A 24265-nucleotide genomic window follows, 5' to 3' on the forward strand; every position below is an offset into this window, starting at 1 on the left:
TGTTTGATAAAAAAAAGATATGTAGCCTACGTGGGTAGATAAAACTGAGTTGTGTGTGTGAAGTAAACTCAAGTTATTCTGCAGGCACTTTTTCAGGCATTAATTAATTATTATTAATTAATTAATTCAATTTGATTTACTACAGCAAAATAAATCACGTTTAAAAGTATTTTCTCTAATTCCACATCGTTGGATGAAATGGCATTAATAATCCAGTGACGCTAGCATATCCTAGCCTCATCTGTTATGTGCTAATGATCCATTCATCTATAGTTTAGCGGGGGATAATCCACTAACATGCTTTAATGCCAACGTTAAAGGGTTTATATATGCTGATGATAATAATAATAATAATAATAATAATAATATCCAATATGGCAAGGCAAAGCAAATTTATTTGTATAGCGCATTTCATACTCAAGGCAACTCAATGTGCTTTACATGATAAAACATTCAATTGTTTAAAATCAATAAGAACATTTAAAATCATCAGTAAAATCAATTAAAATCATCAGTAAAATCAATTAAAATCATCAGTAAAATCAATTAAAATCATCAGTAAAATCAATTAAAATCATCATTACATCAACAACATGACTAAAAATCTCTCTCTCAATCATATGCAGTAGAGAAAAAAAGTGCCTTTAACTTTGATTTAAAAATGTTCACATTAGATGCTGACTTCAGCTCTGCTGGCAGTTTGTTCCACTTCTTTGCAGCATAACAACTAAAAGCAGCATCACCATGTTTACTGTGAGCTCTGGGCTCCACTATCTGACCTGTGTCCATAGATCTGAGAGACCTGCTGGGTTCATACCTGACTAATAGGGATGTAACGATTCACTCAACTCTCGATACAATTCGATTCACGATACTGGGTTCACGATACGATTCTCTCACGATTTATTTTACAAAATGGGACTGTAGACAAATTTAGAAAATACGGTACTATTTTCCTTTTATTTTTCATTGTCAAAAGAATTCCTTGATAAACTATTCAAAACAATGCAATTTAACTAAAAATAAATCTTGAATGAAATAAATAACTGAAAATGTATTTTGACACTTGTGGATAGCGCCCTCTGCTGGTTAAAAAAAGTACTGCGATTCAATTTTCAGAAAATTGATATAAACCGTGATATCTATGAATCGATTTTTAACTGCCTTACGATTAATCGTTACATCCCTACTGACTAACATGTCACTGATGTATTCTGGACCAAACCCATTCACAGATTTATACACCAGCAGCAGAACTTTAAAGTCTATTCTGAGGCTGACTGGGAGCCAGTGTAAAGACTTTAAAACTGGAATAATGTGCTCTGACCTCTTTGTTCTGGTTCAGACCTGAGCTGCAGCGTTCTGAACCAGCTGTAGATGTTTGATGTTGTTTTGGGGGATTCCTGTCAGAAGACCATTACAATAGTCCAGTCTACTGGATATAAAAGCATGGACCAGTTTCTCCTGATCTTTCTGAGTCTTTAAACCTTTCACTCTGGAGATGTTCTTTAGGTGGTAGAAGCTGTTTTTGTGATAGATTTGATCTGACTGCTGAATGTAAGATCTGAGTCAATCATTACACCAAGGTTTTTGACTTGTTTTTAGCTTTTAAAGATCGAGACTCAAGATAATTGCTGACAGCAGTCCTCTTTTCCTTGTTACCAAAGACAATCACCTCCATCTTGTCATGGTTTAGTTGAAGGAAGTTTTCATTATTTAAACATCTTACCGTTCAAAAGTGCATCACTTTCGGGAAACTATTGAGGCTCCATGAGCCTCCATTATTGTAAAAAAACAAACCATTGGAGTGAACAGAGTTGTCACTACTCTCTCTCTATACGGCTCTGGTTCCTCTTATCTCCTTTTCTATCCACTGTTCCTTATGTTAAAGTGGTGGCCATGATAATGAGCGTTCCAAGTCTCTAAAGACTAAGGAAAGGAGGCTCAGTCCTTCCTTTCTAACCTCCTTTAGCATAGGAAACACTGATGCATTCTTTAACAAAGGAGATTAGAGAATGCTGACCCACAATTTCTTGCAGTGACAACATTTAAAGGGACCTGCTCATTCGAGCGTTCACGGAAACTCACGAAGATGAACAAATTTAAATAATCTAAAAATCCATATCATATGATATGCTATATTATCAGATTATAACTGACATAAAACAGAGCACTCTGTCATTCAAGAATAAGAGATCAGAGACATTTTTAGCCACAGTCAACATATTCAACATAATTCATTCACCTAGGGTTAGGGTTAACCCGTCAGATTATTAAGTCAGATCACCTCGTGGAAGTGCATCTGACTGTTAAAACAACGTAATGGCCTTTCCCTAACTCCTTTAGGAAGTCTCCTAACACCTTTCCTTAACCCTGTGGCTTCATTCACGGATGGCACACTCCTATTAAATGAACTTTATTTTTGAACCTCTACCTGCCCCTTCTATATACTGTAGCTTGTGTTTGGCTTCTCCAACATCTCACCCCCTGATAATTCTACTAGTGTGATGTTTGGTTTAATATTTGGGTTATCTTACCACTTCCCTTTGTTTGGTCTGTTGGTGCTTTGAATTGACCCACTGTGTCATCTCAATCCTTCCTCCCTTTAAGGTGTTTAAATGTTCAGTTACTTATTGTGATTTTGCCAACTTTTGAAAAAGATACCAACAGGTATTTACACAGCTAAATAAAGAATGGTGTTTAATCAAATGATGGAATGTGCAAAAAGAACTATAGGTAATCTTTCAGTGGTTGCTTTGGTGACAGTGTCTCGGTGAGACTGGTTTTGTAAATAAAAGGCTTGTGCTGGTTGTGGAAACAATCTAATTTCATGCTCTTTACTTTGAAACTAATCTACTGTCTGGCACAAAGATAAATGAGCGGTCAGACTGAGTTTCCTGTGGCTGCGTCACAATTACAGTCGGTCTGCTTTATTGCCTTGTAGCATTGATGAATACAACAATTTTCATGCAAGTTCATGGCTTGGATGATAAAATGGTTCTCAACTGCAGCCTTTGCAATAATTTCAGGCATTTATCAAAGAAGCTGCAGCATTATCTTTGGGAAAATGCAGACCCTGCAACAGCCATAACCAGGGTGGGGCTAATTACATTTTTCAATTACAATTATGTCCTCAATTATCTGTGTTTGATTACAACTCATTTATGATTATCTGCATTTTTTCCAATTAAAAATAAAATTACAAATATAGTATTTCCCTTTAAAGTAAATTGCGTTTCAATTACTGAAGTTGAATTGCAATTAATCACAATTACTGAGCCTTTAATAAATAAGCCCATAAAACATAACCTTTCTCTTGTTTTAGCATCTCTTATGGTCACAGGCCAGTTTAACCCATGTCTTGGTTACATTGTTAGGCTTACAAATCAATGAAAATATTGGTATTAATATTTTTGGTTTGGGCATCTGAGCCTTTTTACTGACAGTATATCCCTCAATTTTTTTTTAAAGAAAAAGTTAAACGGTAGTGGGAAAAGTTGATATGAAACTAATTTTGATAAATATTACCTACGTTTGTATAAGTCATAGAACTGTAACATGATTCCACAGGTTTGTGTTTAATTTAATTATAATTGACAGTTTTTTGTTTTTTTTTTAAATGTCCAATTCCAAAGTCAATTACCTGAACTCAATTACAATTCAATGATGATTACAACAGCAACATAGTTTTTCAATTACAATTATAATTACACCATAATTGTAGTTAATTATCAATTACATGATTATTATTATAATTGACCCCAACCCGGGCCATAGCTAAATTCCACATAAACAAAATGTTCCATATGTGCATGTTTACATTCTGCAGGTAATTCAGGTCCTACGAGCTATTGACAAGGATGAAGGTGGCCAAGAGACACCGGTCCACTTCAGCATCCCCCCAGAATCCAGCTCTGCTTTGAACCTCACCATCAGGGAATCTGGTGGTAGGAAGCATTTGTTGTCACACAGCACAGAAGCCGGAAAAATGATGAACCAGCACATGTGTGGTGGTCTGGATGGGTTTTCATGTGTTGTTTTTGCTGTTTCATCAGGTGTTACAGCCAGTCTGGTGTTGCAATCCACCTTGGAGCCTCGCTCGGGCTTCTCTACATCTTTAGCCACCCTGTACGTGCCTGTTGTGCTACGTGACGTGGCCTCGGGTTTGACCAACACTGGCACGGTCACCGTAACCATTTGTCCCTGTCTGGGAGGCGGCATGCACACAGAGGACAAGGGTCGGGACAAAGACAAGAGATGGGAGAGACAGGTGGTCTGTCTGCCTGCCCCCAATGCCTCGCCGTCCCTCATATTCAGCCTGGTTACCTTGATGGCGATGTTGGCTTGTGTCACCACTCTGCTGGGTAGGTCGATTAGCTTCCCTGGGATGCCTGGACTCTGACAAGTGTGTTGTCGTTGACTTTTTGAGAGATGCTAAGCTGATGTGTCAGGCAGCCTCTTTAACATCTAAAGACTACATGGTCATGTGTCTCTTTTTTGCCCTTTAGTGGTGTGTGCACTCTCGCTGTCATTGCGCCATCAAAAACGAGACTCCCACTCTCCCTTTGAGGAAGATGATGTCAGGGAGAACATCATTTCCTATGATGATGAAGGGGGAGGGGAAGCAGATACAGCAGCGTTTGACATCACCGCGCTGCAGAGCATGCACAGATTTCAGCACTTGCACAACAATCAAAACATGTGAGTTGTTCCCAAAAAGGTAAAAAAGCAAGCAAAGTGTACCCTTGGCTGTGTTCCTCTTTGACATTTATCACTTGGCACAGATGGTATACACAGCAGAATCTGCCAAGGTCCAGGACCTACAGCTGGAGTCGGCATCCGCAGCCCAGCCTGGACCCTCTGCAGCGGCCTGGCTCTGCTCCGCTCTACGGACGCCTCTGCTACGGCATCCACACGCTGCCTGTTCTCAGAGATTATCCTGGTGGGCCGCTGGAGGCCGGCCTGCAACTAAGTCAGCTGACTCATGGCCTCACCACAGGTCAAATGGGCAATTCCCTCACTGCTCAGAACCCAGGAACCTTTGAGCCTCTGCTGTGCTCTCCTGAGATGAGCTCTGGCGCTATCGGAGAGGAGCACATGCTGATGAAGAGCAAACCTGCAGTGAGACGTGAAGGAAGTGAAGCAAACACGGCTGGTGGAAAGGAAAACCAAGGCCAGGCAAAGGTCAGACTACACACATTAAACTTTGATTAAACAAATACTAACAACTTTACTAAAAGTTTTATACATAAGGCTGACATTACACTGTCATTAGCATGAATAAGGTGTCATGAAGGCTGTCAGTAATGCTGCAGTATGTAATTTTTTGGCGTTATTTGGTCAAAAATCCATAATCATCTTTGAGCGTATTGTAATCCAAAGTGTTCTGAGTGGACAGTGAATCTCTTCTCCTTCTCCTGGCTCTGTAAATGAGCTTTAGAAATAAAGGAGTATGACGCTGGATATCAGCCAATCAGAGATCTTTCTACCAACAGAGCAATTCATAAACTGTTTTAAGTATGGCTGAACGATTAAATGCATTTGTGATAATATCGCGATTTAATAAAGCAAGATTTCCTAACCACAAAGTTATGGCCACACGACTTGCAAGCAGAGCAGTTCAAAGCAGGCGGATGGAGATGCAAAAGCTGCTTTAACCTGTTGCACAACGGCCGCAGGCTCGACAGACGCCGACACTGCAGAGTTTAGAACCAAAGAGGAGCAGCATGTCAGTTGTGTGGAATTATTGTGGCTATGAAAAAGAAGATGCTGTGCTCCCCTACCAAGCGACACGTTTCGCTGCCCGCTCTGAGGGACACGACGGACTCACCGTGGGCGCTAATGGGGGATGCACCTGCGTCCGTGGGGGTGCGAGTATACCTAAACCCCACTCTGCGCCAGCGGGCACTGCAGTCTCGTGCTGGTCGTCGCCCTGTCCGACGCCACACCGGCTACCCCGCTGGTGCCTCTCTCCCTCCTTCCTTCACCCCAATTTGCTTCCCGGACTGTTCTGGCAGCACCCACTGCTATCAGTGAGGGAGATATGGGTGAAATGCAGAGGAAATCATTTCACTGTAATGTGATCAGTAAGTTTAGTGTGTTGTGTGCTGCTGTTATTGAGTGAATATCATCATTTTATTAGAGTTCAAAAAGTTTTGTGTTTATTTTGTGTTTATTAGGACTTTGATTTACCTTAAAAAATGTGCTGTTTGTTTTAGCACATATTTGTTCTCCTTACTTTTCCCGCACTTTAGTTTTTAATTCTGTTTGGGAGAATTTTGTTATGTTGTCGTGGGGAATGCTTACAAGACTGCAAGTCAAAGTATTTAAGTTTGTGATTGAAGTAAATAATAATAATAATTTTCCTTTCTCGTAACATAATCCTAGCCTATAAGAAAGAACAATTTATGTATAATACATCTGATATTGTTTATTAGAACACATTACATTGATTTCTTGATTATGTTTGTTGAAAAATACATGAGAAGAGGAAATAAGAATAATCGCAAATTACATCGCAATATTGAGGGAAAAAAAATGCAACTAGATTGTTTTTCAAAATCGTTCTGCCTTAGTTTTAAGCATTACGATTGGCTGTTCGTCAAAAGTTTATGCACATTCATGATCTGAGAGTAGAGAAAGTAGAAGTCTCTATCACGGCTTTTGGCACAGCGGTTACACGGCAAAGCAAGAGTAAAACGGAAAACCGAGGTGGAGAAGCAACAGAATAAAGGCACAAATGCGTTTGGGAGGAACAGACTCCGCGGAAGTCCCTCTCGGTATGCGCGGCGGACTGTGCGCGATCTGCTTTCAGTCCGTGCGCAGTCTGCTCCACATAGCGAATCAGAGGGAAAGAAAACAGACAGGATAAATAGCTTGTAAACCTAAGAGAAACATTATATAAGGTGGAGAGAACAGACGTAATTCATTTGCAGTGTGGACTGAGTGTGTCTGCTCTGAACATCTGAGCTCGGCTGCAGCTCAGCTGCCTGTGTGTGAGGAGCGACTGTGAGCCTCTTATTGTCCTCACAGTAGTGAGCGATACGTGCTTTCATGTCTCTAAAACATCAGAAAACTCTCCAATAACACAAGATAAAGTCCCTACATTTGTTACTAGTTTCTATGTAGAAAACAAAAAAGAGTTCTACAGTGTGCATGTGCACGCAAGCGTTCACAAGAAGACCGGTGAGGATCGTTCATACTGCAGACTGCAGCTTTAAGTGTTGTTCGCTAAATTAGCGCACCTTTGGAGCTACAGTATGTTAGTATTTTTTGGGTAAGGTGGAGGGATCTAGTGAGGTTAGGAAGGGTTAGGGTTAAGGTTACGGTTCAGGTAACAAATGACACTTAATGACAGCCTTCATGACACTGTGTGTATGTCAGCCTTTATGTATTAAACTTCAATTAAAGTTTTACCCGAATTACAAAGTGTTTCCACAAACTAATGGTTTTGGTTTAAATTTTGCTTAAAATTGCCAATGATCGTGGTTATTCATGATTTGAAGTAAATTCCACTCTTGTTTTATACAGTATCAGCGTGTTTAAACACATTTATTAGAAAACAGAACAAATATAATATCTTACTACAGTACATAACATTTATTTATTTACATTCCATATCCACTTACTGTAGTTCTTAACCCCATTTTTGTTCACACCATGCTACACAATGCTGCATTGTGACAAACTGGCCGTATGCATGAGCAGAAACTGAGCTTTGGTGCAAATAAGATTCAAGGTCATGCTTTGGAATAATTCCATAAAAACAATCGTGTTCTTTACTTGTACTTTTCAACAGATCTAGACTTTCAAAAAGACTGAATCTAAATCAATCTGATTAAAACTCTCTCAATTTTATCACTTGTGAAGGTTATAAATGTTGTTTTACGAAGAGTGAAATGACAATTTTGGATGTTGTTTCTTAATATGCAACTTTTGTTTATGATCATTTTTAAATGTGTCATCTTTTCCAGATGAAAGCAACAGAAAGCGAGTCCCAACACGCCATAGACAGTCCTTCAGACACCAACTCGTCCATTCCCTCCGTTTCAGAGCAGAACTTTTCAAACAGCAGTCAGACCAGCAGCACAAAGCCTCCTGTTTATCTGAAGGGAGACTCGTACAGTATTGTGGGCTCGTTAAACCCAAAGAGCAGAGGGACGTGTGTGAATGGGATGAACAGTGGTGGGTTGTACACCGGAGGAATGTCAATGCTCAACACAAACACACTCCACAGGAAGTCTTTGCCCTTGCCTGGAGGAATGCTGGGTAACTGCAAAAGCTGGGCGCATGGGGCAGAGCTTCCAAGAACTGAAACCACCACCCCAAAGCCCCTGCAGATGGAGGATCTCCTGAAAATCCGCCTGGACCAGGTGACCTTTGACCTGTCGCAGCCACCATACGACTCCCTGCAGACTTATGAGTTTGAGGGCCGAGACTCGAGGGCGGAGTCGCTCAGCTCGCTGGAAAGCGACGGGGAGAAGGACAGTGGGAGGGTGGTGGGAGGAATGGAGGAGCTCAACCAAAAGTTTCAGAAGCTGGTGGAGATCATCAGAGAGAGGGAGCGGGAGAAGAAGCGAGCGGGGGAAACCGGAGGCGCCGAGGGAGGCCAGAATGCGGATGTTTCGCTGATTGATAGTCATAAACAAAGCGAGGACAAGGGACAAGAACAGCAGAGATGGGATTTCTAAAGTGCAATAAAGAAAAGTTAGTTGAGGGGAAGTTTCCTCACTGTGATGGATCGGAAACACCGCCAAGGTGTCGTGTGGCCTCTTGACAGAAATATTCTTGGGTTGTTTTTTTTTTTTGTCCCTGCCAGGAAACTTGTGGGCTGGCTGACAAAAATGTGCAGATTTGTGGTGCAATCGGTGCACAGCGTATAGTTCTCACATCCACTGTGTTCAGATCAATGCATATGGAACTTGTCACTTCTCTCACTGGTCTTGTCACCGATATTATTAGCGCACTTGGGCTTTCCAAGCTAATCTTATTAAAGATTTACTTTTTTTAAATATTGATTTTCAGTCATAACAATGATATTGTAGGAAAAAAAGGCCTCATTAAATATTGACTAATATTGTGATATTTAATATTTATGTCAGATTTTAAATACATTAACATCTGAAACAGCGTTTTTCAACTCACCAAAGCACTGTGATGTGGGCCCACGCTGCCACATGATTGGTTGGATTCGTACCATGTAGTCCCATATAGACATACCAGTCACTGCTCACTCACTATGCAATCTGCACACTAAAATATTGACTGTGGCTGTCTAAGATGTGTGTACTGTTGTGAAAGTACAGTTAAAAAAAAAAAAAGACATGTAGATTAACTTTCACTTTGGCTTCTGTGGTTATTACTGAGTGTGTGAAGAAGATGGATGTTCACAAGAATCCTCCTTCAGAAAATAAATCCAGTCTGAACGGTTGTCATATGAACAAAGTCACACTAAACAAGGCACACATCGGATTGTTTTTTTTTCCCACTATTTTGTGTGTGCGTGGCTTGTTTGTCTCCCCAATTTAAAGAGACAAAATTAGACGAGACCCATTATGTGCCCCACAAACTGGCAGACGTTGGTTTTGTGACGAGCAGCCAATCATTCATTAACTTTGCAACTGCGTCATGTTTTTTCCAAAGCAATCTCTCGTCTGACAACAACCCCTCCAAAGTAATCAGCAGCAGTAATTAAAATCCTGGCAATGTTTTCATTATTAAGTTGACACCTGCTTGATAATCTGCATTTAGGTATTAATCAGCTTCTGTTTTAATAGGATTGAAAACAATCAGGAACTGACAAAATCATGGTTTGGCAACAGGAGAAAATTAGCTGTTGGAGATATATTGAGTCCTCAGGCAAGGGAATTAAATACAGAGCTTTAGGAGGAAGACAAACTGCCACTTTGATCAGCATACGGGTACATTTTCAATCCTGAATAATGCAAAATACACAATTACTATGCAAGTGACAAGTTTCCTCACTGATCATATCAACAGGGAGGGACTAAATATAGAGTTAAGGTGTGTGAACTGATCTCCATTAGGGGCCCAAAAATAGTTTGACCGAAATAAGACAGGAGGTGTTATGTTCATGGTGTAATTTGAATGTTTTGCATCCGCACATCTGATTCTGCAGACTTAAAAGAGCTTTGTGAAGCTGTGTTCAAACACAGTGACGATACACTACTGCCCCCTAGCGGTGCATATGGAAAATATATCATAATAAGTCTAATTATTACTAAAGAGACTGGTACGATGTGATTCATTTTGTAGATAAGGGTAATTATGATTTCTATTTTTCAAGTCACAAATATAGATTATACATCAACATTTTTGTAAAACATCAATACTTAAGGTATTATTGTCCAATCCACCGCTATCCTTATGTTTAACACATATATAAGTTATGAGTCTTATATATATATCTCTAGGGTTACATGATGGCACTACAGGGAGTATTTGAAGGAGAGAGAGTGGAAAATTACCAAATAAAAGCATTAAAATATGAGGTTTTAAAATGTTAATTTTTAGTTAAAAATGATAACCATAATAATGATGGTGATGGAAATAATCTTGATTACAACATGAACTGAAAATACAAGAGTCAGTCTTGGTTCCACACCATGGGAGAGACTGTAAATGTTCAAAACTATGGAATCGATTCAAGAGGCACTAAAATTGTTTTATTCCTTTTTTTTTTTTTTTTTTTACAAAATGAGTTGATTTAAAATGTGCGTTATCACTCGTTCATTCCATCATTATGCTCTATAGTTGTTTTTTCATAGTATTTTGAGCAAAATGTACCAGTTGCTGAGAACCACTGAGTTAAGGCATCTGTCACCCTTAGTGAAATGAAAAGGCGCACTGTCATCTATTCACCTATGGAAACACTACGTGGACTAAAGTTCTTGTTTTTTCAGGTTTTGGGCCCCTAATATCCAGTAAAGAACAATGTTAAAGTGACACACAACCCATCAAATCAATCAACTTTAGTCAATGTCTAAAGCTAAAAAACAAAAATATCATCAATAATTCTGACACTAATTAGTGACATCAGCGTTTGGGTTTAAATACACGTATTATCCTTTTCTGATTCCAACCTATCAGTGTTGGCAAATCATTTTCTCTTCTTTGTATTTCCACTCCCATAGAAGGTCTATGGAGAGATAGCGTTTCAATCTGGCATTTCAGCGCTTAGTTACATTCTTTGGACATTATGATATTATTCCTAAGAAGACCAGGAACAATTTCCAGCTGAACAAGGAAGACACCTTAAAACAGGTAAGTACATGCAGCTTCTAAAACACCTTTCATTCCTAAAAGCTGAGCTGTCTTTGTAATTTGGGTTGAGTAGCCATTGATGCTTCCACATACCAAAACATTTTGAACAACTTTGTGGAAACAGTTTGGAAAAGGCCCTTTATTATTCAAACGTGACCTTAAGACATGTTTTGACGAGCCCTGGCCTTGAGTCCATCCAGCACTGGGTTGAACTGGAACACAGACTGCAAGCCAGGCCTTCTCATCCAACATCAGTGCCTGACATCATGATCCACAAAAAGTATGGGCACAAATTGCCACGGAAACACTCCAACATCTCCTTATTCATGATATATTTGAAACAGTTAACTGTCAAAATGTTAATGTTTTTTTGTTTTTTTTACCAGAAATTATTTAGCTAGTATAGTTTTAGTTCTATTTTAGTGAAAATAATAATTTTGTGTTTTAGTCCACTTCAGATAACCATTCATTCATTCATTTTCTGATCCTCTTGTTCTTGTTTTCAGGGTCACAGGCTTCAGTTAAACTAAGTCCACACTAATCTTAGTCAATGACACTGTAATTATTTCTATTTCTGAAAATAAATGTCATCAACATGTCAAACTTTGCACACAGAGACGACTTTTGTTAAACTTCTCTCTTCACGTCCTGCCCACTTTAATCCAACTCTTTCCCTCACTTCAATATTAGCAAATGATTGAAGAAAATTAGTTCTAAAGCTTTTTTTTAATATTATTTGTTGCCAAAAATCTCAATTAATTGAATTGAATATTGTACTCTTCTCTCAGAATTTTAGAAAATTGAGTGATTTGAACAATTTGAGATGTTAAATGACGGCGGTCATGTGATAAAAGCTTGGGAAAATATATATCCTCCAAATATTGTGGAGTTTCATAGAATTTGTGTAATTAAAAGGGCTGATATATCTACAGCTGAATTATGTGGTCATTTAGACAATTTTTGTAGTTTATTTTGTCTTTTCTACATTCTCCTTCAGTTTGACACATGTGGATGAGGTCATTGCACAGAGAGAATCAGAAGTTTTCTTATGAAATGTAGTCTTTCCTGCAAGTGAACACCTGTGAAATCTATGTTAAAAAAAAAACTTGATATCATCCTGACTTTGAAATTAAATTTGATCTCAACCTTCACTTTGATCACATGACTTCGTGTTGGGGAAAACACCTATGGGAAGATTTTACACCCACCAAGAATATTTATTCCATCCACAATGATCAATGGGATCTAAACCAGCTGAGATCAGCCTGCACACACTTGTTGCTGTCAGGAAATGTTGCTTTCCCAACCCTGTGTGTTTGGTTTGTCATAATGGTTAATTATTATGTATAATGTCAGAGTAGCACCCACATCAAGGCCCCGCCTTAGGTTTTTCCAGTCAAACATTGAACTTAACTTCCACAGCCTACGCACCGTCTCCCTCAGATCCTACAAAGCACCCAGGAGCCTGAATGGTATAAAATAACATGAATCATTATGGTAGCCCACGTTCTCCTGTTGCCTGATGGAGCATGTTTGATGTTTATATGTCTACGGTGGGAACTTTGAGTTATTACAGAAGGTTAGTTTAATAACTCTACAGCTATTACACAGAGCAAGCTGAACAAAGCTTTACAGCCTTGAAATCCACTTTCACTGTTTACAGCAGAGGTTTGACTCACTCAGCCTTTATCATATATCACCAGGATCAATTCTATACCTTGACAGATTATGTCTAGACTTGTTGAGCTGTCCATCTGTTGAAAAAGAAAAGATGAATAGCTTTACTTATTACCTCCACCAAAGACGTTATGTTTTTGCCAGTGTTATTTTATTTACTTATTTGTCTGTGATCGAACTCAAAAACTAATGAATAGATTTTAATTAGATTTTCAGGAAAGAAATGGGTTTAGCAATAAGTGATTATATTTTATCATGAATCTAACGTTAATGTGAAAATGCAATATGGGGGACTGCTCTGTGCTTTCTAGTTATATAATGGAATGCATTGAGAACAAAATAACACAAGAATTAAAATCATAATTAATGGATGTCTTGTGATGACCCTAGTTTTCAATATGAGTTCAATTCACTTAAAAAATTATTGATTTTGTCACCAATTTTTGTGTAATTTAGAGGAATTTTGTGAAATTGTTTGTGAGAAATTGCAAGATTTGTGGAAAAACAGAGTTCTATCCACAATTTACAATTTAAAATGATTACATTCATGTGATATAAAGGGGGGTTTCCAAACAAGTCAAAAAACAAAGTAAGATTTCAACAAAACATTTGCACGTTCAAAAAAGGAGTAGGATGAAGTCTGACTTATTTAATCCTACACTTCTTAAAACCAGTACAACCAATTTATCTATAAGCTACTTATATATATATATATATATATATATATATATATATATATATATATATATATATATATATACAGTATATATATATAGTACAGTACAGATATACACCTTTACATACATTTTTAGTGTTTCCTTTATTTATTTAGCAGTGTATAACATTTATTTCCAAATGTCAACAATTAAATTGGTATTAACTTAATAGGCAAAAACATTGGCAACCAAATAATGTGCATCCGCCAACATGGTGGTTTAGTTATTGGTAAACACGTACGAGGACGTAAAAATAGATTTTAGCACATGTGTACCACTCACCCTATGTGTGCAATACATATGTTGACCTATAGAGGGCACTATATCCTGGATGTACGAAGGACAACAAATCAGCAAAATATCTCTCTATAGAAGCAATACATCTCTGTCTGCGTGAGTGTGCATATCTCCCTGATGCAGTGTCTGATCGAGCTAAAACTTTTTTAACAGCTTGCACATAGCCCGAGTGTGTGCATGCATTATTTTGGACTTATTTGGTGTTGAAAAATGTTTATTTAAATTTTATTTTGAACGCGGGTAAGACCGAACATGAGAGGGGGAGGGGCAATATTCTTTGGCTCTGTACTGTGACACATGCCCGCAAAGTCCGTGTAAACATGCACGTTTATCCACGAACACAGCATTATAAACGCTAATATTTTCACCACGTGTTTATAACCTAATGCACACCTTGCATGTACATGCCGCACGCACACAGAGCCGTTTAGAGAGAGAGTTGCAACAACGGAAGTTCAAAATAGACTCAAATAGTTCCCGGAAGTTATTTGCGCGCAATGCCAGCGGCTGTGCACACAACGAACAGCGAAACATGCACATTTCTCTGCGAACACGTCATTATAAAAGCTGATATTTTCACCACTTGTTTATAACCTAATGCGCACCTTGGATGTACATGACATGTTTGTACGTTGTGTGTAATTAATTTTCACACTGTTTTTTTTAGTTTTGCCGAAGGAGGGTCTAAGGACAGGGGAATGACATTTATTATCCTTTTGCTTAAGTCCAGCAAACATTGGTGCAAACTTCATTTATCATTTTAATATACACATGTCCCATAGAATTGCACATGCTATTTTACTTTGCACCTGCAAATAAACCCCTTTATAACACTACAGAGTACAGAGTGTGTACACCTCTTTGTACATCCAACCTTCAAACACATGCTCATTTGTCCATAATTGACAACTCTACTTAAGCTCCCACTACATGAATACATACTTCCGACGGGCACTGTACTAGTTACTTAAAACAGGGGTGTCACACTCATTCTAGTTCAGGGCCAAATACGGATAAGTTTGATCTCAAGGGGGCCGCAGAGGTGGAAAATTAAACAACTTCAACATTAGTGCTACTTTGCATTTACATGCATAAATGGTACAGTATAAAAGTATGTACATGTATATAAGGCACCGACAATATCCAACCAATAGGTGACAGGTAGCGACTATATTTATTTAATCAAATAATAAAATTTCTATTTTTAAAGATTGTCAAAATTCTTGAGTTTGAGTTCCCCTGGAAATTTGCCAGATAGTTTACACCCCTTTGCAACCCTGCTGAGATATCCACTACCATATTTGGTCATTTACACAATGATTCATGTCTTCACAATCATTTTGACTTTAGAATCTTGAAAAGGAACAGATTTGGCCCCCGGGCCTTGAGTTTGACACGTTTGTGACACATTTGACATGACTTAATTTAACTTTTTCCAGACACTAAAGTTTCCTCAAATCCTGAGAAAACACTTTATTGAGTTGTCACGCATCCACACTGCCCGTGATAGATCTGATGAATGAACTGAAGTTAAGATATATTTTCTCATTGTTTTTCAGAGTTAAATGAGACCCTGACCCTCCAAGCTGAAGATGTGAATGTAAATAGTATGATATCAAAGTGGGAGTATGTGTGTTTGAATTTTAAAAGCTATTCATGATACATCCACCTGAGTGATCATGTGTTATTAAGCAGCATCAGTTCTGAACAATGCAAGCTGAACACTTTTCATCTATGGCACCGCTAATGAACACAGCTGCTCATAAATCAAATCTGCTATTACTTTAATCAAAACAAAGAACAAACACTCCTTCTTACTTTTAAGTAAAACTGTCCGACAAGTAAGCTATCAAAATATTCAGAAAGTTCAAGAGATTTATGCTTGTACTTTTAAACTTTTTGAGTTATTACATTATTACAGCTCATTAAGTTAGAGTGGAGCTGCTCCAGTTTTTAATCTTAAAATATTTGCAAACAAAATGCAAACCATTCAATCTTTAACATATTCAGCTAATGCGCTCAACACATTTCAACCTTTCTTAACTAACTAATGCTAGGTTAGTGGTAAAGTCGTAGACTAGACAAAATGGATAGGACAAGCTCTCCGGGGAAGTGAAGCTTTTATTTTTAGAGCTCCGCCTGCTGATTGGCTGCAGTATAGGACCAATATATATATATATATATATATACATAATTTTATTTATTTTTAAGAATTATGTGATTTTATTTTCTACATATCTGTTGTGTTGAGTGTTGAAAATGTCACACCCACAGTAAGTATGGTATTCATTTTAAATGCAATTTATCCCGTGCTCCGCCATGTTGAAATGACGTCATTGGTGACGTGATAAGCCCCTTTTAGTCCATTGAGTTCCATGGGAGGTGAAGCATTCAGGATCATTTAGCAGCTTTTTCAGTCAAAATGTCAACTTGGGTTGATCTAGCAATCAGTAAAACTTTTTTAAAAAGTCAATGTAAACCTCTTTTGTTTACTGAGAGATGATAAATAAAACCGTGACCCAAAAAAATCTGTGGCCACAGGGTGCGACAGTTCCCACTCTGCTGTTTCGTGTAGACGCCATTAAGGAGAGAAGAAGAGCTCCGAGTGCATTGATTCTAATGAGCAGCAGTGAATCATGGGAAGTTGTTTACACATTCCCTCAGCTGATGTGCAGCCCATACACCAATCATTACTGCTCTTTCGACTTTGTCCTTTTGGAGTGATCCCTCACTCCCTTTCATCACTCACTGAGATGCAGGATGCATCCGAATAGTCCCTTTTATCTCTTTTCCTATCCACTTTTCCATAACCCTGTGGATGACGTCACAGGCTTAAAGGTGCAGTCTGCAACTCTTATAAAAGTGACTTTTTGTCATATTTGCTAAAGCTGTCACTACAGTATGTAAGGACAGCTTTACATGAAACTAGCAGTTTGTGTAAAACAACAGGCTCATTGCGTTCCCCCTGCTGCTCCTGCAGCCTTTGGCAAAATGCACCGCGACCGAGCAAAAAGGACCAATCAGAGCCAAGATTGTGTTTGATCAGCTGTTGCTCACAGTTCCTGCCCCTTTCCCGGGGCTGGAGCGCGTCAGTGTATGGTCTGGAAGAGTAGAAGATGGAATTGGTGACTTTCCTGCTTGAAAGGTAATTACTGCTGCTTGATTTACATTGTCTGATTTGTAATTGTTACAGTACAACTCTGTAGTGCATGTGTTGTTCATGTGTGCGCAGCAGCCTCCGTGTGGCTGCTGTAAGTGACATGTTGTTGTTGCTGCTGCTGTAGAGGTGTGTGGCACATAGAGAGAGAGAGAAGTGCTGCAGTAATATGCTTTTAACAGAGCATGTTATATTACAGTGATGTTGCTGTCGGACTAACATTAGCTTGTTAGCTTCTCCTAGAAGAAAAATGCCAAAAATGGCACATATTGTGTAGCTGTTTAGTAATAAATATGCCTGTGTGGCATTTTGCAGCAAATTTAACCTATAATGGTCTTTTTGGTAAGATTTATATTGTGTCTCGTTATTTCGAGAAAAAAATATTGAGATACGAGTACTGGTCCATATCGCCCAGCCCTAATGCCCATACATTTGGACCTACTGTATGGTTATTAATGGGAATAGTGTGTGAATGATCATGGTACCATGATCAGGATCATTGATACAGATAACTGACAAATATCTGACAAAGAGGATATTTAGGTCTTGGTGTAGGTTTTGCTCTTGTTTATCATTTATTCTGATCAGGCATATTTCCACCCAACATTGATGGAGTGCGACCAGTACAACAGGAAGTCAGGGCAACCGTGGCTCCGCCCCTTCTGCAGGTGTCACTGGTCACAATTTTATGATTGAATTGTTTTGTGTTAGCGTGTGTTTCAGTATTAGTTCTTAACAAAAATTTAAAGAGAATTTACAAACCTGCAAATCCAACTGCAGCGGTGGTGGAAGGCTGTTTTTGATTTAATCTAACAATAAGCAGTTAGATCAAATCTGAGTCAATCAGAACACCAAGGTTCTAGCGTTTTCCACCTGTTCTTTGATCACCTCCAGTTTAAGTCACTTATTATATAAAATTAAGAGGCTCTTAAACTACAACACAAACATGGAACAAGAACAAGAGAATAAATATTTACATGTTTATTTGTTTAATATAAAAAATATATAAAATATATCTGTGAAAGTCCAAATGATCTAAAACCAACTATTGAACATATATGTTTTTACATGTATAAGGATTCACTTCTTAACAAAAAAAGTCTTGATTCTTCGGAAAAGCCTTCGAATCCTCTTCATCAAAGAACGGTTTTTTGCTCCACTTGAAGACTGATCCAGAACTTGATCATTTGTATGAGGAGTGGGAACAGAAACCAGGTCCACATCAGTTACAGGAGGGAGATCATGTGAAGCTTCTGCAACCAAGGCATCACAACTGACTGACGAGAGGGAAAGGTCTTCTTCTGGCAGAGTCACATAGAACATATCCCAGGATGTAGCGGCCAAATTCAGTCTGTCACCATCGTTTGGTTCTGTCACACAGGCTTGATCCAGAACAGACTCTTCACCAGATGCAGGGCAGGTTGTGTTATCAACCTGTGAGGAGGGTTGATGGTGTCTGCTGGTCTCCTGCTGGTTGAGGTGGGATGTGGTGAAGAAGTGGTGAAAGTGAGCCTGACAGGGAGAGATCCTTTCATCTCCATCCAAGCGCAGGAGCTGCTTCAGCAGGTCGACAAAGGCTTTTCTGTCCTCAGCCTCACCACTTTCTTCTCCTGGATGAACCTGCATTTTAATACAAGACACTGGTTATTACACAAGCTCACACATCAGTGAGTAGTTTATGGTCAGGATATCTCACAAGCTTCATGGCAGTCAAGACTTAATAACAGGACAGTGAATAGATTTGGACACTGCATGAATTTACATCAGATTTTGTTTAAAGGAAATTTCTCATTCATCAGGAATAGCATTTTCCAAATAAATGATCTAGAATATTTAAACAGTAATCTATGTCATCCATGTTTTAAGAGTTATTAAACTTAAAAACTTGCTTTTTTTAAATTGACAAAAAACAAATGTTGAAATAGAAAATGTTAATTCAAAACTTACATTAACCAGATCATCCAAAGAAGAGAACTCAATGAAACGTTGTTGCTCCTCAGGTACGATGTTGTTCACAGCTTCATATTCCTCTGGTGTCTGGGAAAACAAGATGAGTGTCATGAAGTTCATTGTAAAGTTAAACTTTGGTGAACTCAGGTTTGCCGAAAAAAAAACTTCAGTTTTACCATCAATCGCCATTTTGGGCTTCCCTCAGCCTCACAAAAGAAGCTCCTGGTGTGAACCCCGGCCTGGAGCTGGTCGTCCTTTGGTAGACCAAGAAGCTCTGAAACACGCTTCATCATCTGGTAATCACAGGACACAGACAAGAGGTTTTCTCCAATGTAGAGGAATGTGAGCAAACAACCCAGGCCCCACACATCAATGGCCTCACTGAAGGGAAGGCCAATGGAGACTTCAGGAGCCCTGAGGAGCAAGGACATGAGTTAAGAGTGAGAATCTGTGACCAACAAATCAATACAATACAATACAGGTTTGTCATAACCACAGCTAAGCCATGTGAGGAGAAATCCTCCTACCTGTATCCTAGAGGCTGAATGTCAAGGCCAGGCTCCATGCTGGAAGTTGTAATAGCCAGACCAAAGTCGATTAGTTTGACTTTCAATGGCTGGATCTTCCCACTGACCACCATGACATTGTCAGGTTTTACGTCAGTGTGAATGATTCCAAGGTCTTTCAGGGAATCTAAAGCCACCAGTAGCTGCAGAAACAAGATCAGAAGACACAGGATTAGAATAAACATTGTCTGTTTGCTGTATGAGCTAGGCTTTACACTAATCTGATCGGCCTTTCACCAACCAATAAGGTTTGAAAATACATCATTTCCGCTACTTGACTTCCGTCATAGTCTAAGTAGAAGTAGAAGTAACCCTAACCCTAACCTAACCCTTTTGCTGCTGGTCAGATGAAATACCGATCAAGACCAGACGTTAAGTTACAATTCAAAAATGAATGAGAAGAAGGGGGTGTATCTGCCTTTAAAGGGGGTGTACCCGCTTACAAACCAAAACGACCCTTTTTGCTGCTGGTCGGATGATATTGCATTCATTTGTGGTTAAAAGGTCACACACACACACACACGCACACACGCACGCACGCACTCACGCACACATACACGCACGCACTCACTCACGCACTCACACACACACGCACACACGCACACTCTGACAACAAATGTTATAAACCATACCTGCTCAGCAATAGAACGGATTTCAGTCAGACTCAGGTACTCCCACTCTCGGTTTTCCATTAGAGTGTAAAGGTCGACGTCCAGAATCTCAAATACCAGACAGTTGTAGTTCATGTACACAAAATGCTCATAAAATTTGAGCAAATTTGTGCGGTCAGCATCAAGGACACTGATTAACTTCAGCATGGAAATCTGTAAAAAAAAAATAGAAAAAAAGAAGAATGCAGTTTGATTTAAAATACATCATCTGGTTCCAACAGGTCTTAGATAATCTTATATTGTTATTTTGCAAATATCAAAAAAGTGCAAATGGTAACAAAGTTTTTTTCAATGTTGGATTAGATATGAATAAATATATAAAGTAATAGGTACAAAAGCTATATAAACAAGTGTAAATCAGCTTTACATTTACATGTATATTGATATGATATGTACATGGAATATTAGGTTATGAATAAATAAAAATAGATATGTTTATTCCCAAAATTGCATTGAAGAGAACAGAAGTCCTGAAATGTACATTGCTATGTTGAAGTAATTACACATTAATAACAAAAAATATTCTTCATAGAGTTTAGAAGTAGCAAAACCTGAGCCCTCAAATATGATAGAAGGTACAAACAAGTACCTCATGCTCAAGATCTTCTTCAAAGCCCTCCTTGATTATTTTTACAGCCACCGTCTCATTGTTGCTGAGGTTCTGGCACTTGACCACCTTCCCAAAGTTGCCTTCACCAACACACTCCAGGATGGAGTAATCCACAGTGCTGCTGTGGAGAACCTGAAGTTCAGCTGCTGCAGTAGAAAGAAAGAACAGAGGGTGAGTATAGACTAGTTCAGTCTGTGTATGTGTCTGTAGTGGACAACATATTTTCTCCATAATTGTATTGTGGTTTCCACAGTCAGTGATGGTTTGAGGTGCCATGTCATGTGCTGGTGTTGGTCTACTGTGTTTCCTTAGGTCCAAGATCAACGCAGCCGTCTACCAGGAAGTTTAGAGCACTTCATGCTTCCTGCTGCTGACCAACTTTATGAAGATGCAGATTTCATTTTCCAACAGGACTTGGTACCTGGAAGGGACTCAATGCAACTCATACAACAGTTAGTAATTTGATTGGAAAAGAGACGTCATTCCATGAGTGCTGATCAGGGTTGGGGTCAATTAAAATTGTAATCGTGTAATTGATAATTAAGTACAATTTTGGTGTAATTATAATTGTAATCGCATTTGAAAAATTATGTTGCTGTTGTAAGAGTAATTAAACTGTAATTGAATTCAGAAAATTTAATTTTGTAATTGTAATTACCATGTAAATTCTATAAAAATTGTCAATTATAATTTGACACAAAAATTAAAGAACCATGTTACAGTTTTATGCACAGTTTTACACATATGTAGTTAACAATTATTAAAATATTTTTCAAATCCAGCTTTTCCACATTTTACCATTAAAAAAAATCTAAAAATTGAGGGGTACACTGACACATAAAAGGCTCAGATGCCCACGACAAAAATATTAGAACTTATATTTTCTAACAATGTAACCAATGGATAGGAAATAAATTAGATGATAGAAATTAATTTTTAGTGTGTTTTAACTGGTTTAGGACCTGTTATCGTAAGAGATGCTAACAGAAAGCTAACACAAGAGGTAGGTTCAATGTTATTAGGTTATTTATTTCAAGCTCAGTAATTGTGATTGGACTTTAGTAATTGAAAACACAATTGTAATTGACTTTCTGAGGATAAAAAATAATTGTAATTTAATTGTGATTGGGAAAAAATGCTGCTCACTGTTATCTTAATTTAATTGTAATTGAACATGGGTAATTGAAAACATAATTGCTGATATAGATCAACAACAGCACTGGGACTTTATACAGACATTAGTCAACGGTCAGTTAGGAAACGTTTATGTGTTGCCTGGCAACAGCTAATACCACACTTGAGGTGGTGCTGTTGGGTTAAATATCAGAACTGGTATGATTATCAGAATCAGAATCAGAATTCCTTCATTAATCCCAGGGGGAAATGACTTTTGTTACAGCCACTCAAGAAATAATCACAAATAAAAGAATAAACGTTAGAAAGAATAAACGTTAAATAAGTGTATACAGTAATTAAGTAAAAGACTGTTAAAAAGAAGGATTAGATAGATACAGATATTTACAACAATCAAATCTACACCAGTGCTGATATTTCAGCACACCAGCACTCCCTCTGGTGTGATATTGATTAATTATCCATCTCAGGAATAAAATACAGGAACTATTTTTATGAGGAGACATAAATACTTGCTGCTACACCACTGTAATAACACACACTTTCCAGTCTAAAGGCCCTCTCTAAAGTATAAAAGCCCTGTTTGTCATTGAGTCTTTCTTACTTGCAGCAGCTGAAGTTCCAGAGAACAGAAATTGGGACATTTTCCACTCAGATGCTTTAAAAGTCACATAAACAGTTGTCTTCACAATGCTCACTAACTGCAACTGCTCTGTCTTCACTGACAGCTCGCTTTCATCTCATACCTGCTCCTGATTGGTTGAGGACGTAGTGCCCTCTGCAGCCAATCAGATACGACTTCTCATCGGTTAAAAAACAATCACGTTGTGATGGAGAAGCCCTATGCTAATGACCTAATGCCCCGTTCTGAAGTGCATACGATATAGTAGGTGTAATGTAGTGACATCTATCTGTGCTTATTCTCCGTTTATTCCCGTTCTAATTCAATAATCTAACCAAATACACATAGGCGAAGGCTTTAGTTCTTTTCTCCTCCAGTAGAGGGCAGTAGTGCAACCTCAGGTTAAATCAACCTCACAGAGAAACAGTAGAAGAAGAAAAAGGAGGCGGAGCTTATTCTCGGGGCTTGACAAACCGGAGTGAAAAGACTAAATAATATGGAGGACCAAACCTGAAAAAAGTATAAATAAATAATAGTATAAATAAATTTAGGACATTTAATTATTTATGTTCTATTTATTTAACAGTTTTTTTTCGTTTTATTCACTTATTCACCCATTTATTTATTCATTATTGTATATATTTATTCCAATATTTATTGATACATTTATTTAAGTATTTACAATTTTGGCAGGTTTGGTCCTCCATAGAATAACTCAGACAATTAAAGTTATGATGTTGATGTTTAAAAAAATGTGTGATGTAAAGTTCATGCACTATTAAAAATAAAAATAAAAATAAAAAATAAATAAAAATAACAATAATAATAATAATATATACTGTATATATATATATATAGGTCATAAACCCCGCCTCCTCAAAGATAACAGATGGGATGTGGGTTAAACTGTAAAGTTGAAATACTCCTCACATAATTCTTTTCCAAACCTAAACTCTGCTGTGATTATTAATCACCCTACATTGTGTTCAAGTAATAATAATAATATGTGGGTAAAGTGTCTTGCCCATTGACAGATACCAGTGGGGTGAATGCCCCCCACTGTGACACCTGGAATTCTCAGTGGTCTCCCATTCAACTAATAACCAGGCCCATACCTGCTTAGCTTCTGAGCTCTAACGGGATCAGACAATGACAGGCTGGTATGGCCTGTCATTGTCCCATTGCCCAAGTGCTCATTTTTCAGTGAAGTTTGGGAAAAATGAGATTTTACATCATATATGACGATGATTGACAGCTGCAGATCTTGCTTAGCTCTCTTTGCGAATAGCAGTTACGCTGTGAAGGAAAGCCGAGGCGTGTGATTTTCTTCATTTTAGAGTACGTTTAGAGTTAAAATATCTGGTGGTTTTATACTAACCTCTATGATCTGAACAAGATGTTGGTAGAATTTTCAGAATGTTCTTGGCGTAGGCTGGGCTACGTAAAGTCCTCAGGGCAGTACGCTAAATGGGCGGGGCATGTTACCAGGGCTCCTCCCACCAGACCCTACTGCGCAGACTTTGGTTCCAAATTAAGTCAAATTTGCAAGATGGAAATGCCCCTAAAGTGCCGTATTTTGGCT

At 38.3% G+C, this 24265-nt stretch overlaps 2 protein-coding genes across 3 annotated transcripts in view; one reads left to right on the forward strand and one right to left on the reverse strand.

Moving 5' to 3' along the window:
* Positions 1-9244, forward strand: part of cdh24a (cadherin 24, type 2a) — a 63949-nt gene extending 54705 nt beyond the window's left edge. Inside the window, exons 10-14 of the mRNA XM_028445053.1 lie at positions 3830-3947; positions 4056-4364; positions 4509-4701; positions 4785-5184; positions 7974-9244. Of these exons, the coding sequence (XP_028300854.1) occupies positions 3830-3947; positions 4056-4364; positions 4509-4701; positions 4785-5184; positions 7974-8690 (1737 nt within the window). The 3' untranslated portion in view covers positions 8691-9244. The remainder of the gene's footprint in view (positions 1-3829; positions 3948-4055; positions 4365-4508; positions 4702-4784; positions 5185-7973) is intronic.
* Positions 9245-18096: 8852 nt separating this feature from the next.
* On the reverse strand, positions 18097-23145 carry LOC114462271 (homeodomain-interacting protein kinase 1-like). 2 transcript variants are annotated; one of them, XM_028444985.1, is made up of 7 exons: positions 22666-23145; positions 20907-21073; positions 20279-20470; positions 19608-19789; positions 19257-19494; positions 19078-19167; positions 18097-18750 (listed from the first exon to the last, which is right to left on the reverse strand). In XM_028444985.1, the coding sequence occupies exons 1-7, from the start codon at positions 22703-22705 to the stop codon at positions 18211-18213; spliced, it is 1449 nt and encodes a 482-aa protein (XP_028300786.1). In that variant the 5' UTR covers positions 22706-23145; the 3' UTR covers positions 18097-18210. The 2 variants fall into 2 exon arrangements, with proteins under 2 accessions (XP_028300786.1, XP_028300785.1); XM_028444984.1 differs by lacking the exon at positions 22666-23145 and having other exon boundaries at positions 20907-21537.
* Between the last annotated feature and the right edge of the window lie 1120 nt (positions 23146-24265).

Source organism: Gouania willdenowi, chromosome 4, assembly GCF_900634775.1.
Source record: "Gouania willdenowi chromosome 4, fGouWil2.1, whole genome shotgun sequence".
Lineage (NCBI taxonomy): Eukaryota > Metazoa > Chordata > Actinopteri > Blenniiformes > Gobiesocidae > Gouania > Gouania willdenowi.